The sequence below is a fragment of the Anser cygnoides genome, chromosome 3, assembly GCF_040182565.1.
Source record: "Anser cygnoides isolate HZ-2024a breed goose chromosome 3, Taihu_goose_T2T_genome, whole genome shotgun sequence".
NCBI lineage: Eukaryota > Metazoa > Chordata > Aves > Anseriformes > Anatidae > Anser > Anser cygnoides.
The window spans coordinates 24,279,807-24,298,486 of record NC_089875.1 but is presented as its reverse complement, the minus strand read 5'-3'; the positions used below and the strand labels follow the sequence as shown (position 1 = coordinate 24,298,486).

Below are 18,680 nucleotides of genomic sequence, written 5' to 3'. Positions count from 1 at the left end.
GGAGGGAAAAAAAAACAAGCAGCTTTCTCTTTGCTGTTTCCTACTCCCTTTTTCGTGCCCAGAAGTGCATGTAAGTGTACATTATGTTTTAAATCCTGGAAAAACTGACACATTTACCAAAGATAAGTTTATTATGTATTTGTATTTTATCTTTAAAGTATACAAGCAGTAACTACCATGCCTTTGAGAGTAAAGGCTGAGTCCTGTTTTCTCCTGCGATACAATTGAAAGGGAAAAAGGCCATGCTTTATATAGACTGGGAATAATTTGAACAATTCTATGGTGCTTCCTACAGTACTCCACCTACCTTGCATCATAACTTCCTTTCTCACATTTATGGCTAAGAGCCAGTACAATATAAACGGACTAGTGTGTGCTGCAGATGAGACAGAAGGAACCTGACTCCCTGTATTTAGGTGTGGCTATAGGTAAATATTAAACTTTACTCTGTGTTTCTGTTGAACCTAACTTTATTGAACAGCTGCATACGAAAAAATCAGGGATAGCAATCGTCCTGTATGCCTGTCTTCCAGTAAGTCTATTATATAATCTTTTGCTTACCTTAATCTTCTGGTACAATAAGTGACTACGTTGCCTACTAAAGGACTGGTTTAAGGTTCTGAGGAACTTCATGTGAAAGGCTCACTGATTTGCTTTATTAAGGTATATTTTGCATTAAAAATCAAATTGAGGCCCGCAACTGCATGCCAGTTCTGAATGCTGTTTTTCAGATGATGAAAATCTGCCGTTGTGCAGCCTGTCTTCTGTTGTTTAGAAAGTTGCATCAAGTCAGCAAAAATACCTCTTTTAGCAGCTGATTTCTTCATGGCAATCTAGGAAGGTGCAGTGTCAGTGTTCCTATTAGGTAAGATGCTTCCTTGTAAAACTCTTTGTTTGAAGGGATTTTGTATTAGAAAAAACTGACTTGTAGTTAAAACTTTAGGTATCAGGTCTGTGGGTGGAATCAGTTATTTCTCATTTCTGTTATCTGTACTTAAAATCTGATAATCTATTCATTGTAAAAACTGTGGTGCTAATTTTTCAGCCAGCTAAAATTATCTTCTAAAAATATATTTTATTTCAGGATGTAAATTGTGTTGTCATTCTTCTCCATCCCATATGCTGTTCAGAAAGCTATTTTGCATTTGAAACAATGGCTTTTCAGTGGTATATATTGCTGCTTTGTAATCATACTTTGTGGTGAAGTCGTTGAAGGACATGCGATGAGCTCTTTTTTGGAGGCTTGTTTGTACAGCACGTCAGGTGTATATGCTCTCCATGTTGTAGGAAAATATATTGTCTATCCTGAACCATTTGCAGCTTAATATAATAGGTATAACTCAGATAACAACAGAGAGAATATTACTGTAAAACATTGCATTGTCAACCTTAAGAGTGACTTTTAATGCATCCTTAAAGATGAGATCTAAAAATTTGTTAGGCAAGCTAAGACATTATTTAGCTGTGTTATGTATGGAAACAAAAAACCAGCCAGCAACAGGAGTATTGTGTGATTCAAGAATATTAATGATCACTCAAAAACACAGAGAATATGAAATGTGGCACAAAAATTATATTATTAGCTCTAAGGCAAGATAATAAAATGAATCATGATTTCAGAGGCAGTATGCTTGTTTGGCAAGCAAATAACGTTTTTGTCTCTGTCATTGCCTTGTATGCCTCAGTCTCCCGGTCTGTAAAGTAGGAAACTGCTTGCTTGTGTCAGGACTTCCTGGTTATAAAACGCTTTGAAGATGAAAAATACTACATGAATAGATGCCACTGTTCATATTGTATATTGCATGGTATGCAGGAAAAGATTGCATTAGATTAGGAATTAAGGAAATAGTGAAAAATGGGTAAGTTTTTAATGGACCATCTATTTGTGTGTAATATTTTATAAGATAGTGAGTTTTGCTCTAGAAGATTGTTGTCCATTGCTGAAATTTAATGATCTGAATTAGATCTTTGGGGGGAAAATAGTACGTTTATCCTTTAAACAAGGGTAGTTTCAGGAATTCACTAAGACCTTGTATTTTAAACCATATCATACAAAATAATGGAGTTTTCTACTGAATATGTGCACTCTGAGATTACTGCTTAAATAATTTAAGCAGTATAATTTAATATTATTTGTATATTAATTGGAAAATGTCCAACTTCAGAGCCTTTTGATACCTAAGATGTATGATATCACTTTTACAAAAAGTTAAGGAGTAAGAGATTTTGGATCCTTTCAGACACAGTCTCAAAGCTCAAGAGAAAAGTAAGTTGCATTTCTGTGTTTCCTCCGTCTTAATCAATAATTGAGGCCTTCTGACCTAAGGGAGAGATTGATTAAAAAATGGTATCTGTCTGGATAGATGTAAATTTTAAGGCATGTGTTTGCTCAGACTTGTATTCCAAATAGTTCTGGAAGCTGTTCTTTGTTTTTAATGTCACCAAGTAGGAGCCAAAATGCAGTGTGTTCATAGACTATTGCTTTTGTAGAGCTATCTGTTCTTAATATTTCACTTTAAGTTGAAAACTAATTTGCAGCTGTTGAGACCTGTCACAGTTTATTTAATGTCAGTGCAATTGTATGAAATGATCCTGTTGATGAGCTTACAGCACATGTGTCTGATTGTCAAGTGTAAGGCTATTTGGAACTGACGTGCAGGAGAGAGGTGGAGGATTATAAGGTGGGGTGTGACTTGCTTTAATTGATACCTTCTTCTGTCCTCCTTTATTTTGGTTGCTTTTTTTGCTACATTCTCTTCCTGTTCCCGGGTGTGTTACAGTCCAGACTTCGTGGCTATATTTGGAGGTGATGCATAAATAATACAGGTTGGAACAAAATAATACATTTTATGCTGAGAAGACTTGAAGTTGTAATTCACGACAATTTGGATTTTCTTAGGCTTGTGTCTTAAATGTCAGGCTTTTTTGAGACTTAGTCTTCCTTTATGTCTGGTACTCTGCTTTCCCATCCAGTTGCTTGTAAGTCATTCATCACAGTCATTCCTTGCAAAAATGATCTCTTGCTTTAGTTCATGTGCCCTTGGTCATCCGTTTGCCCTTGGTGCACCCGATCGAACTGCCTCATTTGGTGGCTCCATAACTGCAAACTTTATTTTCTAGGCTGTAGCCGAGTCAGCTGAAATTTGTGGTGTGACTTTAAAAGGAACCTCTTTGCTAGATGTACAACACATCCCTGGTTCCTTGCAAGTGTGCCACAGTACTGGGATGCTTCTGCGGTGTAAAGCCTTTCAGTACTTATAAACGGTGAATACATCTCGGGGGGAGGAGGTAGGCTGGAGGGATCCTTGGTTTAGAATTTAAACCCTTAATTAGGGACCTGACTCTAAATTCTAAAATAAAAGTTCTCAGCTTTCTCTGGGCATTCCTAAAACTCAATCCTTAGAAGTCAGAAAGAGTGAAAAAACATAATCCAAGACAATATGGAATTGTCAGGTATTTCAGCATTTGCCTCGATGCTGTCTTTGAAAGAAGGTGTAAGGTCTGAATGAGGTTTGTCTTCCCCTTGTTTTAGTATGTCTTTAGTATGTCTGCTCTGTAAAACCACAGAATGGCTGAGGTTGGAAGGACTTCTGGAGGTCATCTGGTCCAACCCTTGCCAAAAGCAGGTTGCCCAGGACCATGTCCAAGCAGCTTTTGAGGATCTCCAAGGCGGGAGACTCCAAAAACTGTCTGGGTGACCTGCGCCAGTGCTCTGTCACCTTCGTAGTAAAGAAGCGTTTCCTGATGTTTGGATGGAAACCCTTATGTTCCAGTCTGCCCCCATTGCCTCTTGTCCTGTCACTGAGTACCACTGAAAAGAGCCTGGATCAATCTTTGCGTCCTCCCTTCAGGTATTTAGATGCATTAATCAGATTCCCCCTAAGCCTTCTCTTTTCCAGGCTGAACAGTCCCAACTCTCAGCCTCTCCTCATAGGAGAGGTGCTCCAGGCCCTTGATCACCTTGGTGGCCCTTCATTGTACTCTTTCCAATATGTCCAAATCTCTTTTGTGCTGGGGAACTCAGAATGGGACACAGCATGCCAGGTGTGGCCTCACCACTGCTGAGTACGTGCCTTACTTAGGCCTACCTTGAAACTGAATTTGATTTTTTTACCTTTTGCATGTTGTTGTTATTTTTTTTTTCCTTTCCATATTTCTGGGTTTTTATTTGTAACTGTTTTAACATCTTCAGTTTCAGGGAGCAACAAATGACCACTTTAATCTAACTTGATGGAAGGTACAGGATTCAAACTTCCAAACAAGATGTCACAAGAGTTGTCTTTTTTTTTTTTTTTTTTTTGTTTTCCTCTTTTGTTGCTGCACAACAATCAAACAGGAATATAAACTAGCCGGTAGGGTGGTTAGTGGATGTTTTATTTGAAATGTTCCAAGGGGAAGGATGATTATTGGGATCCCAATGTGAGGTGGCACATGCCAGATAAGCCACCAAGGGTTTCGAGCTGCACTGAGAAGCCATAGCAAGGTTCTGGTTCATGCCTTTGGTTCTTTACCTTTTACCAGCCCTCTCTGGGGAGATAGAAATCTCAGTGATTCATGCTGCCGGCTAAATCCTTTCCCTCGGCTCGGACATAGCCAGTCTGAAGCAGACTACCCCTGGCTGGAGTCCTCACGGAAATGTGGATAGCGGAGGAGGCATGGTGATAAATGTCACCGCCACTTGGGTGAGAGAGGAGGGGCACAACTGCTTGGTGGACTTCCACGTGGTCTCAGAGTTGTCCTGGAGCTAGGGGGAGGAGGAAGGAGGTACCTGCAAAAGTCGTATCCATTTTGCATTCTTTTTAATTACTTCAGACTTTTCAGAATTTGGGACATGTTTTTAGGGAATTTGCATGGAGTGGTGTTTCCCTCTCATCCCCAATACCTAGAACACATGTGGTAGATTTAATGCAGATACCACCAAGTCTCAGAAATGGCCTCCACATAGCAGGTTTGAGTGCTTGTGGCCTAATGCGTTAGTAATTATCTTGAGCATTGTGGATGGAAATCCCTACTCGTGATCCTTCCTCTGTAGCTGTCTGTGCTGGTAAATCCTAAGGATTAATGGCTGGAGATAAACAGGCACACTGGAGAGTGAACAGCCGTGCTAGGGTCAAATTAGGTCTGCTTTGTGTGTAATGCCATGTTTCTGTATAATTTTTTAATTTTCATCTATAAGCTCTTCTTTTAAAACCAACAAATCTTACTGCTGACACACTACCTGTGCAGTTTAGCGTTGTTGTGAGTATAAGATTATCTAGCGTTAAATGTGAAGCATTTGTGTTTTGTGTTCCTGTGTAATCCTGCTCTAAAGCTATTTGAGAGCCTGTTTTTTATATTATACTTCTCTGCCCTAGTTTCTGTGATTAAATGGCGTTTTTTACCTGGTTGCGTATGACATCTCTCGCTGTCAGCCTTGTGAAATACTAAATCTAAAAAACCACAAGTGTTCGGTGCTGAAAGACTGAAGCAGAATATCGGAGGTGCTATTTGGAAAGCTTTGTCTCCTAATTTAGGTCAGTACATCAGCATGCTACGCAGTAAACAGCACAACAGTTGTGCCTGTCTTCCCAGAGTAATAAGAGGCATGTGGTAAGCTGATCTTACCAGCATGCCTGCGGTGTGTTTCTGGCCCACACAAAGCATACCAGGGAGGGAGTAGCAGCAAACAAACCTCTGAGCTGAGGCATGTGGGTGAGCAGCTGTGGTCCCGGTGGCAGGTGGGGTGCATGGGATGCTCCCCTCTGCCTGAACAGCAGCCCTCAGTCCAGCTGAAGTCGGCATGTCCCACTCCATCGGCCTTCCTGCCCTCCTCGGGATTCGCTGGGTCAGCAAAACAAAAAAATTTTTGCTACCTTTGCATTTTTTTCCACATTCTCTCTACTCATTCCTCCCCTTACAAGCTCTGAGTTGTTATTACTTTTTGCCGTAACATGACAAGGAAATGGTTGAGGGGTCTGAATGGTTTCCAAAGGACTAGGGGCAGTTTTGAGCTCTCCTTCTGCAGGCTTTTTGTGAGTATTTGTAGAAGGTCTTTAGGAATTTATCAGAAAGCGTTGTCTTGGGGAACTGCGTAAAATCAGAGATCAGAAACTGTGTATGCTGTTGATGCTGAATCTGGTGCAGTCCCAAGGCCTGAAACACTCTTCTGAAGTGTTTGTGCTGCCAAAAGTGGGACAAATGTTTGTGCTCTGTATAACACCACATTTTTGAGTGTGGAAATGTTTTAATAGAAGTTCTTTAAAAGAATAAAGGTGGCTTCTCTCATAGGAGTGGAGGGGGTCTTGGCATTTGCAAGACCACTGGAAAGGCTTTGGAGACTTAAGAGATGTTTGCGTTTGTACGCTGGCAGAGTCACTGAGGGGAGCTTTGTAAAACCATGAAGACAATGGGCTAGATTCCACTTTCATCAAAAATGACTTGTTCCAGAGTATTCCCACAAAATCACAGAATAAATGCTTGTAGCAATGACCTCTTCTTTAAACTCAGAAGAACGTTTTATACGTCCCTCTTGCCTTGTTTGAATCAGACTCTTTTTTTGACCTTTGAACCGTTGTTCATGAAGATGTAGGCCCCTTCTACCCTCTATAAAAACGAGGAGGCACAAAGATTCTCTAACATTATATTTGTGTCTTTTTCTGGCAAAGACAGGTTTTCCATCTGTGTGGAAAAGGCTGAATTGTGTAGCCTTTTGATAAGGTTTCTATTGCTTGAAATTTGTAGTAGAGTAATTGCTTTCTGGAGACATTTAGCTGATTTTTGTGATGCTGGGAGTTACATGATGAGCAGGCAGTTGGTACTGATGTTCAGAATAGATTTCAGAAGAAAACTGATGTTCATTTTTAGCTAGCTTTATATTAACTTTAATATTAATAGCATACAGCAAGGCAACTGGTGTTCAGAGGCAGTAATGATCAATATGTTTTATCAAAGATTAAATAAAGAAACTAATTTTTAAAATGTGTGTCTTCTAGTTGTGGCAGGAAAGACCTGAGCAAGGATAACATCTAGCTGTGTGGTGTGTTTATACAGAATAACAACCAAAGATAAAGGATCCATCTACAGCAGTGAAGAGAAAGCCAAGTAAAATAGTACTGCTTTCCTCTTAGTGGCACTTGGGGGGTAGACCTTGTGTTCATAGAATCGTTTTGGTTGGAAGAGACCTCTAAGATCATCAAGTCCAACCGTTAACCTAGCACTGCCAAGTCTACCACTAAGTCATGTCCCTGAGCAGGGAAAGTCAGCTTGTGTTTCTGAGAAACTTTTTAATGCCAAGTGTTACGGAAGTGCAAATTGATTCCAATTCCTATTTGGAAGGTCCAGTCATCTTCTACAGACGTTACTTCCCTTGTTTTTCGCAATAAAGAAAACTTCTGAACTCTAGGTATCTGTCGTGTCAAATGGGTGTGCAGTATTTAAGTATGGTAAGGTAGAAGAAATACGATAACATCACCTTAAAAGAGAAGGAAGGAGCAGGAGGCCCAGTTATTAAAAAAAATAAAATAAAGAAAGAAACAATACTTCAGTAACATAATCGAGGTGCGCAGAGGATTACTTCTAACATCTCACTGGCTTGTACCTGAAAAGGAAATCTGGGTTTGTTTTGAAATTCAATATGCACGGTAGTTCATGATGAATGATACTATTATGTTGAAAATAATGCAATTAATGAAAATTGCGCCTTCGATATGCAGCCTGGTTTTGTGTTACGTATGCTGTTGTCTTTGTCTTTTCCAGATGTTTCTGACAGTATACCTCAGCAACAATGAACAACACTTCACAGAGGTGCCAGTCACCCCAGAGACAACATGCCGAGATGTGGTGGAGCTGTGCAAGGAGCCTGGTGAAAGTGAGTGCCACCTGGCTGAAGTGTGGTGTGGCTCAGGTAGGTTAAACTCCTGCTTTGTGAGCTGCTGGGCATTCACTGCTTCTGTTGTCGTAGGGTGCAGAGACGTGAAAGACATGGTTCTGTCCCAGAGAGTTTCTGCCTTACGTTTTTGTTAATCTCTTCATCAAAACTGGTGTATAATAACACATCTACAGGAAGGTACACACATACAAAAAATGATTGAAAATAAAAGAAGCCAGCCAAGCATGTGGATGTTCTTACGCATGGGCAGCTCTTCTCCAACTCAAATGAGTCTGTGAAGGGTGTAGGGGAGTTGTTCTTTATTTATTCTTCTCCCCAGCGGTATAATCCAAGTGGGTTGCATGGGCTTTTTGCAGTGGTAAATATTGTTAGTTCTGTGGACAGTCTTCTAAATTCCATAGGCATTTTCAAGTGCTTTGGCAAAGGAAAACTTCCTTTTGCAGATGTTGACTTTGTTGTTCACGATGGCATTAATTGATTCTGGGAGGGAAGGAGTGTTATCAGAAGCAGCTGCAATTATATGAAGTACTTCTAAAGAAGGTATATAGTGGATAGGAGGGGTGAGATGAGGACGGGACAGTAAAGTAGTTTGTCCTTTGAGCTGGTGGAAGAGGGTTTTGTGATTGTGGTTGGTTGTCTTCCCTCCCTCCCGCCTCCCTCTTTTTCTGTGTTCTTGCTGATTTTTGTTTTGGAAATTCAGGTCTCCATAACTTGTAGTGCTCTGCTGGGACTGAAGAACATGTCAACAAGCAACCCAAAAGCTAAAGTATGGCTAACTTGTCTGGCTTAAATATGAAGGGACTCTTATCTCTTGTCTCCATGGTAGATCATTAGATCCTGGTAGCCACACAGAGGTGTAGAAAAGATGAGTCACTGTCAGGATTTTTAAGTCATGAAAAATTATGTTATTTGATCCAGCTATTTTGAGATGCTTTAAAAAAAATTATAAAATAATTAGACGACAAGGACAAATGTTCCTGTCTCTCTGCTGTTGTCTCAGGCCTATTTCTCTTTAAAGAAGTCTTTGGTGAGATGGATATTTGCATGAGATACTCAAGTCTGGTCTCTGATTTTTAGTCCTTTCTGGTAGAGATGTAACGTTTTTGATATTTCTAAGTTTTAAAAAATACAATAGATTTTTTTTTCCTTTAAAAAAAAAAAGAAAAAACATTTTTTCTGTATAAATGATACTAAAATAAAATCCGCAATCCAAGGTGGAAAGAGATATTTTAGGAAGGTGGTTTTACTGTATATCTCTGTCTAGGTCTGTCTAAATCAATGCAGTACCAAATTCTACAGTGGAAGACAAGTAAAATAAAGGTTTAGGTGTATGTGTAGTTTCATAAACTGAAATTATAGTTAGTCTTAGCTCCATGCTCTATTATAGAGCAGACGTTGTGATGGAAAGGAGTAAATGTCCTCCAAAACCAAAGTGTCCCCCAAAACCTCCTTACCAAAGTTGGATTCCTACTGAAGTGTGGGCAGTTTCTCACTTATTTCCCCACACCTGGCTTCTTGATCTACTTTTGAGGTGCCTGCGTAGGATATGTCAAGGACAGCCTGTTTACAGTTACAAAATCAAGTTGTCAGCCTGTCTGGTACTGGAGGAGATAAAAGAAAATAGTTAGAATACAGAAACAAAGTGAAGTGGAGAATTTTTTTCTGAGATTAGCAAAATTTCTTTTCTTTGCAAAGCCTATTCTCATTATGTTATTTGGTTATTATTTGGTTATTATTGGTTACTGGCACAGTTTATTGTCAGAAGACCAAAAAAAAACAACAAAAAGTATTGTTTGTTTATACAGTTAAAATATTGGCACTCCTTTTAGAAATCAAATTACTTCTGTTCCCTTCACTGGTCCTGTCATATTTACTAATTATATATTTCTTTATACGGACACCGGTGCATGTGTGTGTGCATGCAACACTGTACAGTTTCAGATTATACTTGGTAACAAATGCAGTAGTTTCAAATCATATGCCATAAAGACTTGAATACTGGGTGAAGTATATGCATATTTCTAAAAAAAGAAGTCATTTCTTAAACATCTGCATAACGTCCAGCAGCAAACATTTGCAAAATATATTTTAATGTATATTTTGGATTTATTTTTTTGGAAACAAACAAAAAAAACCTCTCAACTTTACCTTATTTTGCTTTAGGTGTCAGCGTTTTGGTGTCACTGTCTCGTTTTGCCAAGATGGTATCATGGATTCTATTACACTGAACAAGTTAAACTTAATTTTAAAATAAACATGGCACATGCCAGCCATCCTTACAAGGTAGAAACAGAAGATGTATGCTGAAAAATGAGTGCTTAGACTTCAATTACTAACATCGTTCTGAGGTAGCTTGTCCCTCTCTCCTGATGCATGCTGAGGAATTTTAGCTTCTGTTGTCAGACCGTATTAAACATACTTTGAAACATTGCTGCAAGTTAGCTTGAGGCACTCAGTTTGCTGAATGAGGGCAAGTTTACTGCTCTCCCTGTCCTCCCAGTTTTGCTTGAAATTTGATGAGTATCAGAGCAAGCTTGCTTGATCTTTCTGTTATCATCAGAATTCTGTTAGATGACTATCTTGACCACAGAAAGCACAGAAAGTGTGTGTCTATATGTAAAGGCTTTTGTCTTTTTTTTTCTTTTTTTTTTTTTTTCCCCTCCAAGGGGGCAGGGAATAAAAACTGAGGTCTGATAATTTCTTTTCTTCTTGAACTTTTCAAATGTGGTTTTGTTTCGTATTTGGAAATCTCCTTGACCTTCCTTTGAAGTCACTGAGTGGTATTGACAGAATCCTTGGGTAAAGGGCATCTCCCTTGATGATAGAGTTTCAGTTGAAGTACTGCCTAGCTGCTAGAAAGCTATCTCATAAGCCTGTTGTATATTCTTTAAGATGGAAATCTGACAGTCGTGCTTCTTTTTTTTTTTTTTTTCTTCAAGGGGGGAATTAAGGTTTAGCAGATGAAGAGCTTTTTTAGCTGTCTAGACAAGTAACTGCCAAGAGATTGCTTCTTCTGTAACAGTGACCTACTTGCTTATTCTGTAAAGCTAATCTCTTTTGACAGTGACTCCAGAAATTTTCCTCCCTAGATTGCTTGAGCGCAGCTGCAGCATTTTCATTTCATTTAAAGAAACCCTTTTATGTTGAAAAAAGCTCTTCACATGCTGCAAACGTGTTAGTAACTCCTCTTCTTATGAAAATGAAAATATGTATTCTTAACACCAACAATTTTGTCCGTGAAATGATTATTCTTTATTAAGATAGTTGCTTTGAAAGACTCTCTACTGGATATGAATGAATTCTACTCTGATTTCTTCTTTTTTTTTTCCCTTGCCTAAATAATGAAAGGAAATAGCCAACAAAACCATTGTCAGAACAAATGGAACTAGTGGTGTTTAATTTAATTCTTTGTCTGCTTGCCTTATTTCTCAGAATGGGAGCAATATCTCTTGTTCATCTGGTACCCCATGCAAATGGATCTAACCTGATCACGAGCCTCTCAGATACTGTGACAACATCCTGACTACATAAAGTTGACCTCTATAACATATTAGTCAACTGCATAGCTGCCATCACTTTTAACACAGGCATAAAAACATATATTAAAATGTTTAGAATAACAAAAGCAATTGCCTTTATATAAATATCTGAAGGACAGTAAGCAATTGTAATTATATCCAGCCTGTGAATGCTCAGCTATGAAGTGTGTAAAATTTGAAAGAACAGTGTTTCAGAAAAGGAGTACCAGTAAATGAAAGCCGTTGGCTTAGGCTCCCATTGGATTTTTGCAATATCAAAAGGCAAAGAGTAAGGCTTAAAAATTAAGATGGGACTGAATCCTGAACTTGGGAACAAGAGCAAGAAAACCAATTCAGTGGAACTCATGTATGTAACTTTAAGAAACTTTATCTCAACTGTCTGAAAAGAATAGCTGGTTCTTACCTGAGTCACTGTGTTGTCTCACAAAGCAAATTGGCACCTGTAGGAATTGGGGTGAAGAGCCCTTGAAGAGGAATGATGGAACAGTAAGTTTGTCTGAGGTACCACAAAAGTAGGGCAACAGGTCCACCAGTTTTGCTCCTGCGGCGGTGAGTACGTACAGTGATTTGCAAATACGAAACTAAGGTACTTCAGCCAAAAGCTCTAGATTGCCTGTTTGCGTTCCCTTGGGCTGTGATGGTGCCTCAGCTTTTCCTTCCTTTAGACTTCTAAAGGGCTCTATCTACTTTTCAGAGGTGTTGGTTCACCTTCAGAAGCAAGGGTGTGGCGCAGAGCCAAAGAAAAGTTAGAAATGCCTTGGATGAGGGCAAGGGTTAGGACCACACTGAACCTGAGTAATAACAGTGCTCGAGTGAAAGATGATGAACAGATATTTTTGTTTTGTTACATGCCCTAGCTACATAGGGATGCAATAGTAAGCTGCCTTTTTATCTTTCAGAACGTCCTATAGCCGATAATGAACGGATGCTGGATATTTTGCAGCGCTTTGGGATGCAGAGAAGTGAGGTTCGTTTCTTTCTTCGACATGAGCGCTCTCCCTGCTGGGAATCAGGTATGTGTTGGTCTCAGCTGGTTTATTTGCTGAAGTAAAATTTAATTTCATTTCTCAAGGTTAAGGGAACGCCATACATATATTATATGTTAGTGTTGCTAGTCAGTATGGTGTTACAACCCTTTCTGGTCTGACCTTTATTTTCTTATGAATAGGGAATGCTAGTAACAGAAAACTGCTCTTACTATTTGCTCTCCTTTGGGTTCTTAGTCATTTTTAGTAAAGACTTCTTCCTCCCTTGCCCGGTCTGGGCATGTTATATCTGAATGGAAAAGTTAGTAGCTTTTCTAGAGCTCAGAATTACCACAGCATCCAGGGGCATACTGTGTTTACATGTATTAGCCACAGTTAAATATCTAGAGATCTGTGATTAATCTCCTAAAAAAAAAAAGGAAGTCTCTTCCATTTAATTTAGTAACTAAATTGTTTTCTGGTAATGTCATTTATTATGTGAGCTTAGTGTATTTCACCTGGATAGTATTTTACAGGGGGGATAAACTTAGCATAGTTAGCAAAAAGTAGAGTTCTTTGGTGTTTCTCCCACAATCAACACATTTGTATTAGTTTCAGGAATAGAATTAAACAAAATGGTTAGTCTCTAAGTTCTCTACAAATGTAATAACACTGCATTGTAAATCTTAAGTTTGAATCCTATAAAAAATAAGATATTTTGCTTTTCAAGGTTTTCCATACATCACATATTAATCTTTTCAGTAGAAGCATCCTTAAGACGTTTACCTTTACATCCATCTGTTGGGTTCTTCCTCCTCCACTTTTGGTCTTCAGAAATCTTCCCATGTTTTGGAAACATTGTATTTGTGTTAAGTGGCATTGTACCCAGTGTACTTTAAAATAGATGAACATATTTTTGTTTGAAATGTGTAATGATGATGGAATGAGTTCGTGAAAAGTTAAAGCTATGCCACTTCCGTATAGTAGAGGTCCTATGGCACAGTTTAGTTGTCAGGTTGTATTTTTTTCAAGCTCAATGTGCTTAGTACTCTGAATATAAGTATTATAGGCATTTTATTGTCCATAACATAGCTAAGCACTATGTTTGAAGAGGACCAAAGGAATAGTTAGGAGCTCTGCTGTACTTATTAGTCTTACAGGGATTTGCTCAGATAGGCAAAAAGCTAACATAAGATGGCTTCATCCTGTAGTGCATGTATGTGCTACAGGGAAATTAGTGAGCTTGGTATTAGACATCTAAGCACCATTTGTACATGATTTGATGGAAGCATTTAAGTAGGATTCTAGTTAAGTAGCATCTCTCCTGTCAGAATGACTGTCAGGATGAAAACATTTTGTAATAACTGTTAACTGTTATTGTTCGTATTCTCTGTGAGACAGTTTAAAAAAAAAACAAGCACAACACATCCAAACATCTAGATGCTGGGTTTTAAGACACTGTGGTCCAAATGCATTTGCAATGTCATTTGCAGACGGCAACCCAGTTTTGTGACAATGCTTTTCTAATGCAGACTTAGGAGGGGCCAGCTGCCTATTGATCACAAGAGAAATACTGAAATATCCTGCCTTTGGTTAAGCTGTTCTCATTTGTCTGTTTTTGAACAGCTTTATGGTTTAAAATAAATATTGACGTTGAACAGCAGCCTCTTCATAAAATATCTTGTGTCATCATTTAAGCTTATCTTAGAGATAAGAACATGGGAAGAATAGTTCAGATTATAAACGAAGAATTGTTGAGCCTTTTCTCCTTTTTTTATATTTGAATGCTCTGTCTAAAAGGATAAGAAAAATCCAAAAATGTCTTACTGTTTATGTTATCCTGTATTTCTGTCTAGGGACTGGACAGAGGTCTCAAGATCCATCCCTAAAAAGAAATGGTGTGAAAGTGCCTGGTGATCGAAGAATGGAGAATGGAGTAAGTGCTTGATGTAACGTACAGCACAGCAAAAACAGAGGCTTCCCTTCCTTTGAGATACTTGTGCAAACCCTACCCTGGAAACTAAGAGAAGATATTGGAGAAATTTCTAATGACTGCTCTAAAATAAGACATGAAGCCTCTAACAACTACCACCCTTGTTTTCAGTTCTTAAGACCTCTCTGAGATCTGTTAGCTGCCAGATATGTGTTTCTGAGTGATCTTAGAGCAGCAAATTCAGCACCACTTTCCCTCCTCTACTCCCATTCACAATTCTCTTATTTTTCTTCAGTTCACTGATCCTTTCCACATTCAGTTTGGTGTCAGAGAAATGGCCTGACTTGGTTCTAGCTTTCAAGTTGAAACCAGTTAGTGTCTTAGAATTGAATCTTGTCTGTCATTTATTCTTGCTCTAGAAGATACAATTATGGATATGTGATTGAATCTAGATTAAGAAAAGACGTGAACAGATGACTAATGTAATAGTACTACCTTTGATTTCCCCACGTGCCCCATCCCCAAGTTAATTTTTCCAGATGCTTCATCTTAAGTTGAAGTGCTTTGAATTGCAATGATGTACCTGCAACCACCAATCCATCCTGCCATGGGCTGATCATTCCGGGCTCAGTCAGTCAAAGCTGAGTCATGCTGAGCTTAATTATAAACGGCTCTGAAACGCCACTTTAAAATGCTGCTGGGATTTTGCTGGAAATATTAATTTTTCAAGAATGTTAGCTTATATGTGTTGCTGGATTGGGGCACACGTGTACAGGCTTAAAAGTAGTTATTTCTTTAAAGTAGAAATACGCCATTTCTTTCTAATTATTCTACTGAATACTTGGTTGTTACTATTTTTAAAGACTTTAATCATAGTTTTCTCTATTATAGTAGCTCTGTTGAATTGCATGCTAGCCAAATTTGAAATTCTAGAATGCTCTGGATTTTCATTGACAGGTCAGCGCTCCAAGGATGGATATGACACTGGCTGAACTTCAGGAAATGGCATCACGTCAGCAGCAACAAATTGAGGCTCAACAGCAAATGCTGGCTAACAAGGTGAGTTTGGAATAAGATTGTTTACAGCCAAGAACAAAGGTAGTAGGAGTTGTATGAGGTAGAGGGAGGGTTAGAGATTTGTGTGTTGTTTTTTTTCCCACCTCTTCAAAACAGGTGGCTCCCTTTCTCTGGCTCCCACTTCTTAAATTTGCAAGTCAATCTATACAAATATCCAGTAGTAAAAGATTAAAATAATGCCAGTGATTGAAGTGACCCTGTAGCTTACTAAAATGATGGAGCGTATAGCATTAATATTGTCATTCATCCTGGTGCCTCTGCCAGCCCTGTTTGTTCCGTGTGGTGACCAGCCATTCACCAGCTTGATCACTGAACAATGCTTTTGTCTCTGGGTATAATGCTGTCCTGTAATGATATCTCGCTTTTTACTGATAGAGTTCAGTGTGCCTGGTTTCCTGGGGCAACTGTCTGGAAAAGACGGCGTGCATGTGATAGAAGTAACTAGGACAATGATTTATAAAATGCTTGCTGAACAATAACAGAAAAGCTAATGATGGCACATGGGTTGCTCCTGAATTGTTTAGGGAAAAAATATTCTGAACACATCTGCAGAAGGGTAGCATGGATTTTGTATTTGGCTTTAGCATTTTTGCTGCACGCTACTCTTGAAAATACCACTGTCAGTGCTGCTGTTGGCAGAGAATCTTTACATGGAAGCCCGTCCTAAGGAGCGTTTGACTATCTGGGTGGATGAGTTCCCAGGCCCTTCAGAATGTGCTTTGCTGGCAAAGAAGGCTGCTGGGGCTCCTGTCTCACTCCTCTTCCTCTCTTGGAAGCCCTGTCTCTCTTGGCTGATTCACTCAGGTGATGATAATAGAACCTGGTCTTTGTAAGATAGCTCTGAAAGTAAGATAATCTTTGTAAGATAGCTCTGAGGTCTTTGTAATAGCTCTGAAATTGTAGTCACTGTGTATATAGAACCAGAAATAGAAACATTTTATACACTTGGTGTAAAGGAAGCCATACAAGACATCAAAAAAAAAAAAAGTTAAAGAGTTTGAGTATGGATGGCCACCCATCAGGTAGGTGTCTGTTGCCTGCGGTTGGTAGCAAGCAGAGTGGCCTTGTGGTTGTCCCACTGGGGAATTTTTCATTAATTTTTCATTCTTTTGTTCCAAAGAGAGGCTTTCCGTTGCTTCTTTCCTGCCTTCTGAAATCAGATGCAGTATTAAAAATAGATTCCGAAGGAAAAAGATGCTTCTTTTTAGACATGGGCTGTAATATATTTTTTTACTTTTTTTCCTGTATGGGAAAATACAGTGTATACTGTATATAGTGCAGATACTGCAGGTGCTGCCTGGTTTTCTCTGAGCAAGCTCACTTTTCTTTCTTTTTTAATCAAAATGCACAAGAACCCATGTTTCTAAATATGACTGGGTATGTGTTTTGTTTTCTTTTTTTTTCCCCACAAATTATTTTTTATATTTTCTTTTGGAGGAAGTGTTCTAATGTTAGTAGCCGCTGAAAGTTGTGGCTGTTGGTCTTTGGCTGGATGCTTGGGAAAGTCTTAGTAGTTCTCCTACCATTAGAATAACCTATAATCTCCAGAACTGACAGTCATACCTAGCAGCCAGTAACTTAAAGGAAGGCCAGTACTTAAAGGATCATCTACAGATGACCTAGTGGTTTCTTTTAGCTCTGAACTATAGACGTCTATATATATGGAGACTAATAGTGCACAGCCCTACTCATACACTCTTGGAGAGGTAAAAGAATCCTCTCCATTGAGATGATGTCTGTTGTGTAAGTGGGGCTAGGTCAGTATAAAGGTTTTCCTATGTCTTGAATTCTGTTTTGTGATGTTGGTGATTATTACCTGGAAATGGTAAAATTCCAGAGCTTTGCTGTGCAGTCATTCCCCAGCTTAAGGAAGTTCTAATTGAACTGGAAAAAAGTAGAAAGAGTGAGTAGAAAGAGAGAGTGATCAATAATTTATGGAATACCTTCTATATATAAAATATATAAATGACTATAGGTCATGTTGGAAAACACTAAAATGTAGCATATGATAGAGAAGCATAAAGTACAGCATGGAGAAAGTAGAGAGGAAATAACCACTAGTTCTTGCAAATGAAGAACAAAGTAGTGATTAAATGAAACTGGCAAACATCATAGAACATGAATGCTAATTTTTTTCTTAGCTTAAAAGGATTTGAGCAATTTCATGGAAGAAAAATGTACTAAGGGCTGTTAGACATGGATACTGCCTTTGTTTCAGTAGGTTCTTGACTACTGAATGGTGGTACCTGGAGGATGGTATCGGAGCACATGTATTGGGCATCAGGAAGTGCTTGCCCTGTTCTCACAGGCTCCCCTTGTCACTCTGGGAAGTCAGGATACTGGGCTGTAGCAACTGATGATCTGAGCTGCAATGGCAATTGTATACAAGTTCTGACACTGTAGCTGTCAATACCTTACCATAATTTCTTTTTTAAAATAAGTAAATAAATAAATTCCTTATCTCGTCTATAGGAACAGCGTCTGAAATTCCTCAAGCAGCAAGATCAGCGACAGCAACAGCAAGCTGCTGAGCAGGAAAAACTTAAGCGATTAAAGGAAATTGCTGAGAATCAGGAAGCCAAACTTAAGAAAGTGAGAGCACTGAAAGGGCATGTGGAGCAAAAAAGACTCAGCAATGGAAAGTTAGGTGAGTTGCTGCTTGGAGAAAGTAGGCTGTGATTTTTCATGGAGCATGGCTCTTGGAACTCTAAAATCTGTGGTGATTCCAGTGATTTAGAAGAGGTATTTGCAGTATTCCAAGACAAATTAATCTTTGTTTTCACATCTCACATTTACCAAGAGAAATCCTGAATGACCAAGAACAAAAAGTATTCTCTTATCGTATTTCAAAATATCCCATAAATGCATTTCTAGTCTGTTTTTAGCCTAGCATTTCTGCTCTTTAATTTCAGTGTAGGTTGTTTCCTTACTTGAATACCTTTGTGTACCACAGAAACTTTTTCCATTCTTTATGTTAAAACTACGCATATATTTAGACTGTTATTTTCTTCTTGGCCTGAAGAACAAAGAAAAAGATCTGACTGGCATGTTACCTGTGTTGCCTCTTACGCAAGAGGTAACTTAATGACCGAAGTGGCTGTGTATTTTCTTTTCAATTACAAAAATTACACTAGTGTCTGTCTTTCTACAGTACTAGTCGGGTGATTGCAGTTCAGCAAGTTGGTGCAGTATTAAATATTTTATTTCAGACTTCATGTCAACATATGTTCTTTTGCCTCTCTTTTCTTCCTGCCTCCGTGTCTGTGTCATACAGAACTTGGCATTTTCATGTGCACTGA

The 18,680-nt window shown here is 38.8% G+C and overlaps 1 protein-coding gene across 2 annotated transcripts in view; it reads left to right on the top strand.

The window, feature by feature from the left end:
* TP53BP2 (tumor protein p53 binding protein 2) overlaps positions 1 to 18,680 on the top strand; it is a 49,377-nt gene that overhangs the window by 13,014 nt on the left and 17,683 nt on the right. Inside the window, exons 1-6 of one of the 2 annotated variants that reach the window (XM_066993693.1) lie at positions 412 to 428; positions 7,735 to 7,882; positions 12,306 to 12,419; positions 14,228 to 14,307; positions 15,262 to 15,363; positions 17,854 to 18,028. In XM_066993693.1, the coding sequence (XP_066849794.1) occupies positions 7,735 to 7,882; positions 12,306 to 12,419; positions 14,228 to 14,307; positions 15,262 to 15,363; positions 17,854 to 18,028 (619 nt within the window). In that variant the 5' untranslated portion in view covers positions 412 to 428. Of the gene's footprint in view, positions 1 to 411; positions 429 to 7,734; positions 7,883 to 12,305; positions 12,420 to 14,227; positions 14,308 to 15,261; positions 15,364 to 17,853; positions 18,029 to 18,680 lie in introns of those variants that run through there. The other variant, XM_048057482.2, reaches the window with a different exon arrangement.